This window comes from Megalops cyprinoides, chromosome 12 (assembly GCF_013368585.1).
Source record: "Megalops cyprinoides isolate fMegCyp1 chromosome 12, fMegCyp1.pri, whole genome shotgun sequence".
In the NCBI taxonomy this organism is placed as follows: Eukaryota; Metazoa; Chordata; class Actinopteri; order Elopiformes; family Megalopidae; genus Megalops; species Megalops cyprinoides.
The window spans coordinates 19430772-19446990 of NC_050594.1; the positions used below are offsets into that span (position 1 = coordinate 19430772).

Consider the following 16219-nt stretch of genomic DNA (forward strand, 5'->3'; position numbering starts at 1 on the left):
ATGCAGCCTTGTCAAACATATATCAAAATCGTCCACGTACAAGCGGCAACTAGTAAAGATTTGCTTTCTTTCATTCCTATCAAAATGAAAAAAACTAACGTCAGGTATTGTTCATAACTTCTCTGCCATTTCTCATTTAAAATGGCTGAAATAATACAATGCGATCTATATAATTGTTCTACTATTATATATGAACTTACCATGTCTATGTGTCTATGTTGTTAAAACATTTCAATACATGATGGCAACCTTGCCTCTCAGTTCGAATGCGAACTGGAAAACCCAAGCGACCGCAACTGCCTGTCATGTCAATTCCCCTGACCAATAGCGAGACACCTTTTGCAGAAACCGGAACATGATTGGTTCTCTGGTTTTTCAATGAGGGAAAAGCTTTGTAAGTCCAGCCCATGGTTGTATTAGATTGAAATGTAAGCTTGTCCTCCCTGCCATCAGGAAACAGAACCCGATTTTGCCCCTCTTGCTACAATCATTAGTGCTGCCGACATTGAAAGAGTGAATTTCCCCTCTCTTCGACAGGAGCCTTGGAGACAGAGCTGGACTCGGAACCTGACAGAAGAGGCAATATTGCGATCTCCATACTCATTGGTGGACTTAACGCAATGGGTAAGTAAAGTAAGAGAAATGCGAAGATATCGACAGGAATCATAACCGTTCGGCTGGCCCGGATTACATCACGCCAGAGGCGTTTAGAAATATATTTTCAATGAGCTGAAAAAGGAAACATAACATAAGATTCTGCAGGTTTGCAAACAACTGTGTTCATTGACATGTCATGTCATGTTTTAAGCGTCGATTGCTTTGTGTGTCTTTACTTCAAACGTTTTGTTCAAAACATACAGCAACAACATTAACACGTTTCATATGTGGGGACTTTTTTGAATCGTCCTGCTGTTATTTACAACGCATTTTACTTTAGTTTTCACTTGTGCATTTTATGAAGAGAAATGTAATCGGGAAATGTTGGGTAGTTTAATTTCTGTACCATTTAAAACATGCAGTGAAGTAGTATTGAACTGTTTATCTTGATACATTTTCTATTGAAATCTAAAATTTTTATTACATATTCGCAACAATTTACTTGTATGAATCCATTAACATATTGGTAGAATATGACGTTAAAATATAGCCAATAGGGACACCACAGCTGTATAGGCTACTGAATGAACATCTGTGTCATATTAACTGCTATAATGGGTATAATAATTGTCATAAATGTGTTCGTTTTTCTCTCTGGTGATATCATTTTTGCTTGCTTTGTCTGCCTGTCTCCCACACCAGAGCCTGCCTTTGGGGAGGTGAATCAGCTAGGTGGTGTATTTGTGAACGGCAGACCACTTCCAAACGCCATCCGGCTCAGGATTGTAGAACTCGCCCAGCTGGGCATAAGACCTTGCGACATCAGCAGACAACTTCGGGTGTCTCACGGTTGTGTCAGCAAGATTCTGGCCCGTTACAACGAGACTGGCTCTATTCTCCCGGGGGCCATTGGTGGCAGCAAGCCGCGGGTAACTACCCCTACCGTGGTCAAACACATCAGGACTTACAAGCAAAGGGATCCTGGTATTTTCGCTTGGGAAATTCGGGATAGACTACTGGCCGATGGGGTGTGCGACAAATTCAATCTACCCTCGGTCAGCTCGATCAGCCGGATCCTTCGCAACAAGATCGGGAATCTGTCGCAGCAGAACCAGTACGAGTCGAAACAGACACCTCATCCTGCACCGCAGCCTACGCTTCCGTACAACCACATCTACTCGTACCCGACTCCCATCACGGCCACCGGCGCCAAAGTACCAACTCCCCCCGGCATGCCCACCCTTCCCGGACACATGGCTATGCATAGGATATGGCCGTCCTCGCACTCGGTCACCGACATTCTGGGCATTCGATCAATAACAGAACAACAAAGTAAGCTACCGACCTGGCCGAATGTAAATGGAATGCAAAAAATGGCTTAGCGTACGACTGTATGAGTTGGTGTCGGTCTAATTTAAGCATGCATCTAATGCTGAGAGTTTTTTTTAATATTTGTCAGTGCATGATTCAGTTTATCAACTATTGAGGGCTACAACGATAACTTAATTGTTGTCATGATAGTCATTACTATTATGATTCATAGAGATCGTAAGAACGATGATGAGGATCAGAACAATAATTGAAATGTAGTTGTATTTCAATAGCACAATTCGTAGCAAGTAAGAGTGTAAGTAAGAGTCTATACGGCACAAATTGTGAAAATTAATTGGTTTTATATGTTGCGTGTTATTTCAAAGCTGGGCCGGAGTAACATAACTGTAGTTCAAACAGCTGCATTAAAACAGATGGTTTAGGGCTCGCAGTTATAATTAAGGAGCGGATGTAGAATATTAGCGGGGTAACGAAGGGAAGGCGCAGCAGAGATGAGATGAACTGAAAATCAAAATGAGGTGTTCAAAACTGCCATTGCTTACAGCCAACCATTTTCTGTTTGCCCTACTTAAAAAGTACACACATCCGAAAACGCAGTTTTTTCAGCTTTCATGGCTGGACGTCTGCCGTTAGCATATGAATTGTGTCATTAGCTTGGCCTACAACGCCCTTTTCTCTGCAAGCTGGACTGCCATACATTGTTTTTTTTTTTTTTTTTACTAAAACAAACGCAGCACACAGAAAGCTGAATTAGGCTACCTGCTGCAGATATAAAATTAAAAACTTCTAAGAAATATCACATAAGTGGTTATTGCCATGACATCACTGTATGTAAAGACGAACGTTATGAAAGAAAGCTGCCCGCTAATATTTAATTTGTTTCGATCTACATGCATACTATTTGACCATGGTTTTGCTGGACCTGCGACGAGCCCTCGGAGTCAACCGACTGAGAAGCCTATAGGTTCTGATTGCGCTCGTCCGAGTGTTGGGAATATACCACTCACACAGCCGTGCCGAAACATGCCCCTCTTCTCAGACTTTGGGAGGCCCCGGTCAATTCACGTTCCAATTTCACTCAGACAATCCAAACAACAATGTTTTGCTTCTATTTAAAAGCAATGCAGATATTCGTACCGAACAAGAAATCCTGGAGAGGAATGCGTTCTCAAATGTTGCCTTTATAAACAATTTATGCAATTCCAAATTATTAGCAGATGTTTGTGGCAGGTTTTGAAAGCCGAAACAAAGTATAATGTACACCCAATTTCGTGAGGCCTTTTAGCACAGCAGTCGCTTCTCCATCTTCCAGTCGAGTTTTTCTTAACACACCCTCTCCATAATTTATTTGAGAAACGGCGTTTCTGTTATTCTACTTAAAACATGCTCTAAGCATATTCGCCAAAAATCATGCGAGAAACTAAAAGAAAGTGAGCTAGGCCTGTTCGAAATGTCCCGCGCTATTTTAACACTTGACCTTTAACGTAGGCGGTGGTTTTAAATTATAAGGCACATCGACTATTAAAAGGCTAACTGATTGTTTCTTGCTAAACTCACTTAAAATGATTACTCGTTAGTACTGCGCTCTCCACGTCGACAATGGCTGTTGTTATAAGGCATATCGGCCTACTGCTTAGCTTTTCTCGCTGTAAGTCCCTATAGCCGAAAGGAAAAAATAACACTAGCAACACAGTCTACTACTAAATACGGGACGTTTTCCATGACATCAATCGAAATAGCCACAGTGCCATCAGTACAGAAATTGCTTAACCATCAGTTTTACATATCTTAAATTACACTTTAACTTTATCAGAAAGTTGATATGACATGCAATTGCCTGTGTATGTTTGTTATATGTATTCACTGCGCTGCTGTTGAGGGCCACAGTGAAATACATTCTGTGCATATTAGACAAACAGAACAGAAAACAAAACCGCTTTGATCGTTCGTTTGCTTTAAAAGCATAAACACTGAAACCTGGATTTGACGGGAGAAATAACTGACCAAATGGCCATCTCGCATTACAACACCGGTGGGCTCACATTCCCCAGTTCTAAGCCCTGGGAACCGTGTATAATATAATATGCATTGCGCACAAAGGGGAATCGGTTCAAGTAAATCTAATTTGTCCCAACAAGAAGACGGGTTATGTTTCTCGTCGGTGCACGGAAAGAACATATTTTTTAGAACCACATTTGCTTTCAACTACAACTTAAATGGTAGCTGAGATACACACATACATAGTCAGTTTACCTACAGTCAAGTGAGCATTTCAGATTTGACCGTCCAGACAGTAAGAAGCGCCGTGTAATGTTCCAGTTGATAAGGTGATTTAAGGACAGTCTGTACTGCTGAGTTTTTTAAGTATTTTCGCAGAAATCCACCGCAGCTGTAACACTGTCAAATGGCCAGATCATGGGTGAATCACACGGAAAATGACAGTCGTCATTTTCAACTGACTGTTGATTTTAGTGTGTGAAATATACGTCTCCTGAAATTGTTTCGTGTATGCGGCCCCTGTAAGAGTTGGCTGTTTTGATATAGGCCCATACAGTGTGGCGATGTGGGGTCTGCTACTGTGTCGGCACTGTTATCAGATTTTATTCTCTCTGACTTCGCTCTCCTCTGTCTCTGTTTTGCCCCCCAGTTAGTGACAGTCCCTCCTTTCCCAGTGCCAAACTAGAAGAATGGAGCGCTATAAACAGGAGTAATTTTCCTCCAGCAAGTTCTGCACTAGTCAATGGCGTGGATAAGCCGCACTTAGAACCAGAGGCAAAATACACACAGGTAAACTACATTTACAAAGAAATATATTTCCACTTAACATACTTAATACATTAATTTTATATTCTTCCCTCCAACGCAGCAGTAGCGATCCTAAACTCGTTTTTGCTTAAACAACTAGATACTACCTTAAACTGTCTCTCATCTTGACAACATGCACTAAATACCCCTTTAAAATTAATTACATTTTTAATGTGTCAGATTTCTCTTGTGTGTGTTGCAAGGGGAAACGTGACAGTATTTCCCAAGTGTCATCATGGATAAAGGAAATCTCGATTGTGTGCGCGCGTGTGTGTGAGAGGGAGAGAAAGAGAAAGTGAGTGAGTGAGTGAGTGAGAGGGAGCGTTTGAATAGGCCTCACCTCTAGATTCAGGTTTGTTGCATGCGTGCTTGGATGCATTGTCTCTTATTTAATAATTTGCCAATTAATCTACATTTTCGATCTGACACAATAGTTTCAATAACATTACAAGAGATGGGATTCCGATTGCCTAATTAATTCGTCAATTAATTAGGCCCAATTCGTTTTTGTTCATTATATATATTCATGGATTAATTTAACGGAATTCGTCCTGATTCCAATGGCAAATGCTCTCCTTTAGGTCTATGTAGCTAATGCTTTTGTTGCTAAATTGACATTCTCAGTACATGAAAGGAGCACGAAAAAGCCAAGTGCCTGTGTGGTGAATCGTTACGTTATCGATTACACACTCAGTAATCTTTTGATTCGATTATGAATACATGTCAAAGACCTGTACATTCGTATCGTTCAACTAACAACGAGTACAGCAACAAAACGCATACATGTTTATTATTTTTTCTTATAAAGACTAGGTCAGTGGATGTTCATTTGGCTTCTGAAATAAACGATAGGCAGTGAATTGCTAGTGGGTATATCCAACAATATATTTATTATTGGTTTGTGTATTTATAATTACATACATGTACATTTAATGTACATACTTTCTATCTAAAGACACACCTTCAGCAGGCAAATATATTATCTGACCGAGGATTTTACTCTCAACTAGTTCATATGACTTATTAACACGAACGTCAAAAAATTATTTGTCAGAGACCGTTTGCTTTAACAATCTATAGAGTTGTATGTACAGTTTTATACATAATGCGCGATTAAATGGTAAAAAACGTCTCTCTTACCAGTTAAAGTTATATAAACAGATACAGTAAGTTCTTTCTCCTTTTTATTCAAAAGGGGTTCACTTAATATGTGGAACGACTTTCTGAAATAAAATATTTGTGAGCATTTTCAGTTTTTTTCCACAGTTATGCTGTACAGCAGATTTTAACGCTTATCTTGTTAAAAATAAATAAATACCATAGACGCCTATATATTATTCAGAGAAAACTTCTCCTTGTATTTTTTTAAAATAAAATGCATCATATGCGGTATTTGGGTCAGAGATTTGTCCATTTATAATGTCACATGATATTCTTCAACTGTCTACGAAAGAGAAGGGGAGGGGGCAGGTAAAGTGCAGCAATACAGAGAACGGCAATGGCACATGGTGGCACGATACGCTGAGTACAGGTTCAGGCGCGCACGTAGGCATTACCCACAAGGCCGTGATCCAGCGAAAGCGGAGGCCAAGGTAGAAGGCCTTTTGATTATTCTATACACGTGCCTTTGCAAAAAAGATTGTTAGACTGTACGAAACACAGATTCCTTTACCGTTCAGAACAATATCCTTTTGAAATATAATTACCAAATACAACTAGCCTTTTAAAGGCGAGAAATTAGCAAAACGTTTTAAAATTCCTCAAGGGAATCCAATATCAAATCATTGGCCTGTCGGTGTTTCAGAACAGGAGACCTCGTCCCCGTGTGGCCACCTCTTCTATTTTCAAGTCACTACTTAAACACTACTTTTTGACATTTTTCTTTATTCAGATATATTACACAAACAGCTGTATTAAGTCCGAAAGCAATTTCGAAAGCAGCTGTTCATTTTTTATTTTTGAATACGTCGCTTACTTTAAATATGTAGCATCAATAGTTCAGTTTTATGGTGTTTGGAATCCATAAACATAAACAATTCCACGTTTACAAATACACACTGTATAATACTTTTAATACGCAGAAGGAAATGGTTCAATCCTATGTTCTTGAACAATACCATTTATAAAAACGATCAATTGCCGCCATTTTTCTATCCCTTTTATCCCTCGAATATCCACATAAAGGAGTAACATTTTTTAAGGGTTGTGTTTTCAATGTAAAAACAATACTGCGAAAACGAGATCAACCTTATTTGTGCTGAATAAATCAGTATGGCATATAACAAGACAATACGTTTTTGGATCTAGCTAAAGAACACTGCTGTAGTAACGACTGTATATTTATGCATTGATGTTCAAATTGCGAGATTACATTTTGTTTTCCTTTCGTTATTCTCCCTCCCTCCCTCCCTCTCCCCCTCTCGTATACACACACCTCTCTTCACTTCCATTGTCAATGATGGGTTTTTCCGTTCCGTGCTTATTGCTGATTTGTCCTTAGGGACATAATACGCGTCCGTGATTTATTATTCCCATTCCGAATTCGCAATTAATCGGGCCGCTAATGAGTTTCCTTCCTCAGTTCACAGTGCGTTGCTTGTTTCGTTTTTGTTTTTGGTTTAGCTGTAGTATTAACTATTCACCTAAATATACTCACAACTAAATGTAGGTCGACTACGAACAACATGACACACGTGTGCGCGCGGGATACTCTCCAGCACAGTGAGAGATGATAGATAGATAGATAGATAGATAGATAGATAGATAGATATGTAATGTGTAATGTAATGGTCTGCCTATTACACCTAATTAAGGGAAGACCGCTCTTGCCCATGTCTGATAAATTTGGACGTGCTGTCAAAACTGGATGCGCAATAAAGCGACGCATAGTATCTGGATACTTTTGAAGTGTAGAGAGCTTCGCGTGCGTTTTCTTCTCCACCAATGGAGCGAATAAATCATAGTCCAATAGCAAATAGCCCCTTCTCTGTTCTTTTTAACCGACCATTCCGATAATGATTCACGGCCCATTAGTAAGAACAACATATTACGATTTAGACACACTTACCGGTTTTGGCGGAAAGGTTGCATTATTGTGACGTCCATTCGGGTGTAAACTAGAATCCTGAAAGCGATGCGAGCAGGTGGACGGTGGCACAAATAGTCCACGCATTGCGCACATTCAGTTGTGCGGCCTAGGCAGCCAGTCTTTGTTTTTCAACTGTTTTCATTTTACTGTAAATTTAAATTTAAAAAGCACCATGCTATAATATAGATACATAATATAATAATAATATAAAATCTATGTCAGCAGTAGCCTATCACTGTACATTAAATGGAACATATAACTTCCAGTATATAATTTCCAGTATATAATTTCCCCACAAATGCACACGAAATGTTCGGACTGCCAAAGCCTGTATGTTAACACACAGCCAGGCAAATTAGTAGTAGCTTACGCTATTACTTTAAGTAGCCTAGCTCTATATATGTATCTGAGAAACTACAATTGCTGTGCAGGGCTGCTGTTGATTATTATAGCCTACGGGGTAATGCATGAAATATGTATTGCATTACTATAGCATTGTTGCTTGTGATGTAAGTCACTGGACTGTGTCATCAATAGCACATTAATGAAACGGATCAAATAACTTCCATTTTGTACAGTCAATATGCCGAGGATATATCGTGCTCTCATTCCCAGAGGAACAGGGGTCATTAAAGCTCGATTTGAGGTAACTACTAACACAAATATAAACAAGGCCAGCGGCTCGGATGTGTGGTATAATTTGCCCTCCATCCGTTTCAGTCCTCCACAGAACTATTTCCCCCCCCGGTGACTCTTTTTCTTTTCTTTTTTTTTTTTTTTTTTTACAATCTTCATTTGCAGCAGAAAACTGTTTAACCTGAAAAAGCACTAGTAGCTTCATGCTGGTGATGTCGACACCACTCCAATTTTACATTTTACATTCGTACGTCTATCTTTATGGTTTAAATATTATTGCGTTACATCATTACGTTACAAACATGCCACTATATTCATTAACTTACATAACGCTATGAGCTCGGTTATCGTTCAGATTAATGGGAAATGTTGTGTAAATAAAGTAATGCCTGCTATGCATCCATCTTAGTTAAGGATACACCGCGAAGCGGGGGACTGAATAGTCTGGTTCTTTCTGGGTGATACAACATATCCACTTCCTATATTTTAGCCACAAGACAACCCTTACAGCCACAAGTAATGCAATCAATGAAATTCAGAGACCCCACAAAGAAACGTTTCAATTTAAAGCAAAAGCATGATCAATCAATTTTAACAGGGAAGCGAAACCCGTTATTAATTTACACAGAACGATTAAGATGCGGTTCTTTGATTAAAACCGTTCCGTAGTTTTTATCCTATTTCAATGATTAGGCCATTTATTCAAATTTAAAGAAGTGCCAAAAGCTATACACATCCTGCTAACGAATATTGTATGTGAATATGAAAAATCTATATAAGCGTTTACATAGCTGGCAGCTATGTAAACTGAAAGAAACACTTTCTAGGAAGTGGTCTCAATACGTCTATAGTTAGCGTCAAATGTTCGCCGAGGATATGTTTACATTGAATTCAAAATTACACGCACGCAACGCGCAGCGATGACTACACACACTTTGTTTGTAGTAGGAAAAAGGTAGACTCTTTACCTCTGTAATCGTTAGTTATTGATAATTTTCTTTAAAAACAGCGCAACAGCTTGTATAACTAGTTTTAGAAATAAATGGAGAGAACACACGAAAATGCATTCATTATCTTTCAGTATTTTCTTCAACAGGCAATATAAACTTTTTAGGCAAGGTAGCATTTAACAATATGCTAAACATTTTACCTTATCTCTTCACTCTAAAATGCATAAGGGAGTACAAAACGGGAAATTATTTTATTAGCAAAGTAAATATATACCATTCCTTTCAAATGTTGTCTCTCAAAAACGTTGATAGATTGCACCAAGAGAAATATAAAATAAATAACCAGACTTCTGTTATTTTTTTATAATGGAATAATTGCGCTTCAGTGGTTCAGAATCTCATTCTCAGCAAACGTCAATTACATGCCCAGCGTTTGACGAGCCCATATTCCACCGTTTTTAGGCATGACTTTTCCATCTCCGGAATGAAAGGAAACTTGACTCTAAATGTGAATTAAAGGAACTACTTCTTTAATAATGGATTACGTACAGTAACATATATAAGAAAACATTAAACTTATGAAGGAAACGGGTCAGAGTAATTAAAAAGAGTGATTTGCTTAAAAAGGCATTATTTTTTATATTAAACTAAATCATCAATAGTACATTACAGTATATGTTCCATAATTTCCAATAGGGGTAAGTACAGTGAAAATAGAGTCATGGTGGTAATAGAGTCACAGTGGTAATTCTCTAACTTGTGCGTGCGTGAGTTTAGATGTGTGTGTATCAGTGCTGGGCAATGCTGGGGGTAATGGGTCAGGACAGCAGCTCAGGTAGAGTGAATAAAAAAATCAAAAAAGGATTTCTTTTTTCAAAAACTAAAAGTTGAAATGTTGCTGAAATGTTTCAGACCACCCACTAATTATTTTTTTCTTTTTTATATTGAGGCAATTAAGCGGATTCTTGAAGTTACGTATTGATATTCTGCCAAAAAATCACTCACATCCCCTTCCCACTCTTGTCTTTTCCTTTTTGCATCTCTCTGTGCTGCCTTGCTCTTTCAACTCCTAACTTGCTCCTTACCTCCCCAACCTCCTCTATCTCTTGCCCCCCCCCCCCCACCTCTTCCTCTCTCCCTCTCCATCTGTGCAGACGCCGAATGGATTGCCCACAGTGAACAGCTATGTCACAGCTCCCAGCATCCCTCCTTACCACCCTCCCACCCAAGTGTCGCCCTACATGGGGTACAGCGCCACCACGTCGGGCTATGTGACCGGCCCCACATGGCAGCCACCCAGTGGCAGTGCCCTCTCTCCCCACAGCTGTGACATCGCTGCACCGCTGGCCTTCAAGAGTGTGGCCGGGTCCCGCGACACCATCCACCCGGTTACTGCCTCTGCGCTCTAACAGTCTCCTCCCAGCACAGACAGTAGGCACCGCCGCGTACGCAGAAGATCAGGGAGAGGGGACTCTCACCGAGTGTGCTCCTGAGAGTAGTCTTACGCCAGTGCATCGTCACCTCTGCCTTATTTATACGGACCTACCCAAGGCCCCATTTTTCTCTTCCAGCCTTCACATAGTGTGAAAATGTGTTTTAAGTCCCCAGCACCCCCACCTCATTGTTTTTCCAAGGACAGATTGATATAGAATGGGAAATGCCTCTCCGTCCAGCTTGATGAACATCAGTGGGCCTTCAGCCATCAGCAGTGACAGGGTGACAGAGCACGAATGACCCTGGTGTGCACTGGCACTGTGATCACTCCGGCCCATCTTCTCCACGACATGCCCTTTGGGGGGAAAAAACTCAGTGTATGGAAAAATGCAAGCCTTTCTCTTTTATTTGTGTGCACTTCTCTACAAGTTATTTTGTGAAAAGGAGCCTTGCAAAATTAGACTTAAAGTGAATAAAGAGTCATTTAAAATATGATGGTCAAGTCAGCTTGGATTTACATGTTTGCAGGATAGTAATTATCAATGTTTTAATATGTTTTTGGCTTTTGTTTGTTGGTTATGTTTTTGAAAATAGAAAGTCTTTTGGACATCATTTTTTTAAAAAAAAAAAAACTTCTAAATGTATTCCAGAGCTTCTGAGAGAAGTTATCCTTACTTTTATTTATTGGACTGTATGCGGTACGTTGAACAAAGTGCAATTATAACAGTGACACCATTTGCTACAGTAAGGGATTTAAGTGCACATTGTCACCACCATTTGTTTTCTTTGGTGTTTCAAGCTACATAAAGAATAGCAAACCTGCACAGTTCCAAACATTGCGTTGCGAAGTTGAATGTATCTTGTTAGAAACACTTGACAGACAGCTGTTTGTAGATGAATAATGGGACAGTTTCCAAACTTGCATCTGTTATTTTCCCTCTCGTTATAATAAATTTTTTGTTGCGTCACTTAAATAAGTCATTTATACTGCAAGAGTTCCATAGTTTGCCTATTATAGCCTATTCAAAATCCATAACCGACAATGTGGTCCAATTGTGATGCATTTAAATTGGGGCAGTAAAAACAGCGATTTGAGTAACAGCAGTGAACAATGCCCATGGTAGTGATAATCATACTGGTCTATCTATGTATAAATACCAGCAATAATTGTGAAGATTGTTACATGGAAGGGACTTGTCCAGTTGTTGTCTGTAAATACAAAGGATCGAATTTATTTTCCTAAACTGACCCAGTCTTGACTATTATGTTTTCATTCTTTTTGGTCTCCCATTAGTCTTTGCTCTTGATAATCTTACGACCAGCGACCTGAACTCCGTCACTGGCATTTCCGTTGCTTACTTTCCAGACTCTGCAGTCTCTGACGAGACTCGGGAATATGCTAAATATATGCACCTTGGTGTAACCCATTATTATTATTATTATTATTATTATTATTATTAATCTATGGAAATAAGGTTAAGATGACCAAAGCATGGAATTTCTATTCGTTTTATACAGAGATAAAATGGACACATTACAGTCGGCACTTTTTCCACACACCTACGGGGCAGGAGCCCAGGAGAGTACGGCTGTAACCTGGTCTGTCCAGGTACGGTTGTCTCGGGCTTGATCCGGCGGTAAATATTTTTGTAATACTCTTATTAATAATGAGGTCATTAGCCGCGAGGAATTTGAGTTGAATTTTAAAAAAGCTAGCAAAGTGGAAATAAATCTGTACAAAAAATTAGTTCTAACCATCTAACAGGTCACATCAGCTAGACAAATTCAAATGAATCTTTGTGTTGTTTAGCATGGCATTTCTGTTCCTTACAGTCGATAATAAATATTTTGCGTTGCTAATATATTGAAAGGCCTATTTGTTTAGCCTACTAATGACCTATTAATTAAGAGCACACATGGCGTGAACTTGAATTCCTGTATTACAGGGTGGTACCGAATTCTCGCATTTGATGAATTACTGCTTTCATATTTTACACATATAAAAACAATGGCTAGATACCTAAGTGGATAAAATCTATATTAAATTGTTGGTTAGCTAAGTAACCCTTATGAGAAAACTGACGCATCTGCCCGATTATCATAATGATATCTGGTTTATTTATTTGACTGCAGCCTAGTCGTGCTTTACGAAAATACTCTGAAATCACTCACAGCTGTCAAACAAATTAAAAGTGGCCTACAATGATATTTGTGGTCAGAATTAGGACGTCGTGCAAACGATTTTTCAGTTATCTCAAAATATCTAGACTTTTGATTATCTACCAATCAGTTCTTTGTCCTATCCAAGATTTAATTTGATTGCAGAGGTCAAGGTCACTGCGTAAGGTACAGAGAATCTCACTCCTACAAAGTCAGGGTCTGCAGCGCGCAGTCGAGAGTCAGCGCTCTGGACAAGTGATTTGAGGTATTTAATCTTACCGGTTATGACATTTTTACACGGAGTGCTGCCATAAATTGTCCGCAATATGTACAACATCACAGCGGTTAAAAGAGAAACTAGCCTTAGATGCTACTTAATGTGGCGCCCTAGTGTCCGCTGCCGAATAAACTCCATGTGCTAACGCGTAAACAGTCCCTACGCTGATGCTGATTTGACTTGGAAAACACTTTGAGCGTGCCCCGCGGTCACGGACCGTTGCTCCCAGATCACGGCGCTCTTTCAACAGTAACTGAACCGTAGCATAGATATTTACACCCATCGCATACTGTATCTGTAACCCATACTCCAAGGAAGCGGCCCCCCCAAAAATATCTGCATCCAAATTAGCTCCTTTTCGAGGAAAAAGGTTGAAATGCAGTGGGTAGTAAGTCAGTTACAGGCTGAAAAACACTGCTCAATAAAGTGGAAGAAGACATTCATTTTTGGGGTGTTTGGTTTAACAAATATAAATTAAAATATCCTTAAGATGATTTCCAGAATAGCGCTAACGTGATCTCTGTATCACTGTGTACTTCTAGAGTAGCCCCTAGCATGTACCCACTTGCTCTGTAGTCTAGATTACCCTCCGTGAGGGCCTGTGTTGCTCTCTTTAAAAGGTCGTGGCACTGCAGCCTTCATGGTCTCCCCTGCAGAAACTGAGGGCAGAAAGGCACAAACACATTAGTGCATCTCCATTAGCCAGAAAAGCGGGAAGGCAGCACACAGCACAAGACTTTCTGGCACTGCCTGCTTCGGGGTGGGGCCTGCTTACTCATGAGCTTTAACCAGCGTGGATCACTTTTAAATGAGAGATATACCTGAGGGGCTATACACATCTCACCACAAACTGAAATGTAGTAAATAACCACTGATTGTCAAGTTTCTCCACCAAATATCAAAGAAACAATGGCTGCATGTATCAATGTTTGAGAGAAGAACCCTGCTGTTGAAGCCCAACATTTGGATTAAGTAAAATATTCAGCTACATAAATGAACAGATGTTCAAAATGTAAGCAAAGTCTCCCTGGAAAGGGGCATTTGCTAAATTTAATCCTATCTTCAAACTCCATTCATCATGTATGTACAAAAAAAATACATCATGGGAAGACACCTGTTTCTAATTAATTAAGCGAAAGTGTAGACCCAGTCACATGTCATATGGTTATCTTTTACAGTTCAGCCAATTACAAAAACGACTGCCTCTACAATGGTGATGCTGAGCAGAGTTGCCCAACTTCCTGGAAATACTATGTTACGTGCTTGCTCGGGTGGAATCAAAAGGGAGGGAGACCTAAGCCAGACGCTGCCTTGGAGTGTTAGACCTGAGGTGGTTTTGCACAGGTGAGAAAACCTCAGTGTATGAGCTGATTCAATCAGAGAAACCACAACACATCTGTGAGTCCACCCATCCCTGGGTTGCAAAATTAAACAAGGAGAAGCATGGAAAGGCATACCTGATCCCAACACAAACACCATGGGCTGCTGAAACCAAAATCTGTGAGTCTGTTGCCAAAAATTGTTTCCACAATTGAATTCCAATGATCACTATTTATTTACCTGACTAATGCCCTGGCTACTTACATATGCACATAGAGCTGCATCTGTGATTTGAAATATTTGTTAAATAAATGTATTGCATTAAGAGGCTAGAAAAGTAAATATATATATGAAAATAGTGTACACTCTTTTTCCCTGAAATTATGTTAAATCCTATTTATCCATAATAGTAGACGTATAAATGAAGGAAGAGCAGAGAGGAAACATGAAATTCCGAAACGCCGCTCAGGTCCTCTGTCCTTGGTGTGAGAGCAGGGCAGGAAATGGGAACAGAGAGAGGCTAATGCTAGGGGATTATCATCAGATAAGGACACTTGACCTTTCAAGAGCTTGAGTCCCCAGGATTATGGCTGAAAGGGGTCCACAGCAGAGGAATGCACCGATCGCTTCTCCCCGTGGTTGGAGTATATCTGCGGAGACATGACTCACCTTTCTGTCCTTTACCATGAAGGCAGACAAATTGTTTACAAAACCATCAATCCACAGGCCCTTGTCATTAGGTTTTCACCATGGCACTCTTGGCTAAAAGGATTTTTTTTCTGCAGAGAAAGAGAACAACCTACACATTCATAATATCTGTGTGGTATTCTGTCAACTGGAAATCTGACTCAACACAGAGCTAATGGAAAGCCACAAGCTGCTTGGCAGCTGCTGACTGCCAATACTGACAGTGAAAGAGACAGAGAGAGAAAGAGAAAGAAAGAATAAATCTGTTTCCAGGACTTCGAAAGCTGTCAACAGACGTGGGCCCGCATGACTGTGCACAGTTTAGGAGGGGGGGGAGGCACAGTATATTCGACTAGGTCACAGGTGCGAGCGCGTGGGGGGTGCCCTCCATGCCTCGCACACATATTTGCATTTTTTCCTGCTTGTTATTTTAACATGTGCTGAGCTATTCGCTCTGTGACTCACCCTGGCTCCGAGAAAGGAGAATGACAGCTCATTTTTGGCTAGCGCTCTCCTGATGGCAGATCTGTGTTCGGAGAACAGTAGCGGTGAGGGGAGGAGGAGTGGGAAGAGAGAGTACAGGAGAGTTCTCCAAATAATCTGTGCCACAAGGTGATGAAACAAATGGATCTGGCTCAGAGCCATATTAACTACACAGTAAGTGCTAAGATTAAAGGGTTTTTGTGTTGCCCTAATATCAATTCAGTCACATCAACATTAAATTATAAAATCAACAGTAAGCTGTAAAACAACTTTTCTTCAGAAGTCTTTAGATCTTCTGTCTTTAGAGGCTGGCCCTTCTGGACAGTTTTGCTATAAGCCTCACTCTGACCATGAACGATGACCCCAAGAATAAAACACCAGCGACAGTCTCAGACCCTGCCAGGCACAGGCAACCAGAGCAGAAAGAAGGCATACTCCATAGTGGACCCT

General features: G+C 40.1%; 1 protein-coding gene across 1 annotated transcript; it reads left to right on the plus strand.

The window, feature by feature from the left end:
* Positions 1-468: 468 nt before the first annotated feature.
* Positions 469-11283, plus strand: pax9 (paired box 9). Its single transcript, XM_036543070.1, has 4 exons — positions 469-624; positions 1300-1929; positions 4577-4716; positions 10563-11283. The coding sequence occupies exons 1-4, from the start codon at positions 621-623 to the stop codon at positions 10815-10817; spliced, it is 1029 nt and encodes a 342-aa protein (XP_036398963.1). The 5' UTR covers positions 469-620; the 3' UTR covers positions 10818-11283.
* Positions 11284-16219: the final 4936 nt, after the last annotated feature.

Excerpts from the sequence above, each read along its gene's own strand:
- pax9 (XM_036543070.1), top strand. Across the intron at positions 1,930-4,576 it reads ATCAATAACAGAACAACAAA|TTAGTGACAGTCCCTCCTTT; the intron begins GTAAGCTACCGA and ends TTTGCCCCCCAG. Across the intron at positions 4,717-10,562 it reads CAGAGGCAAAATACACACAG|ACGCCGAATGGATTGCCCAC; the intron begins GTAAACTACATT and ends CCATCTGTGCAG.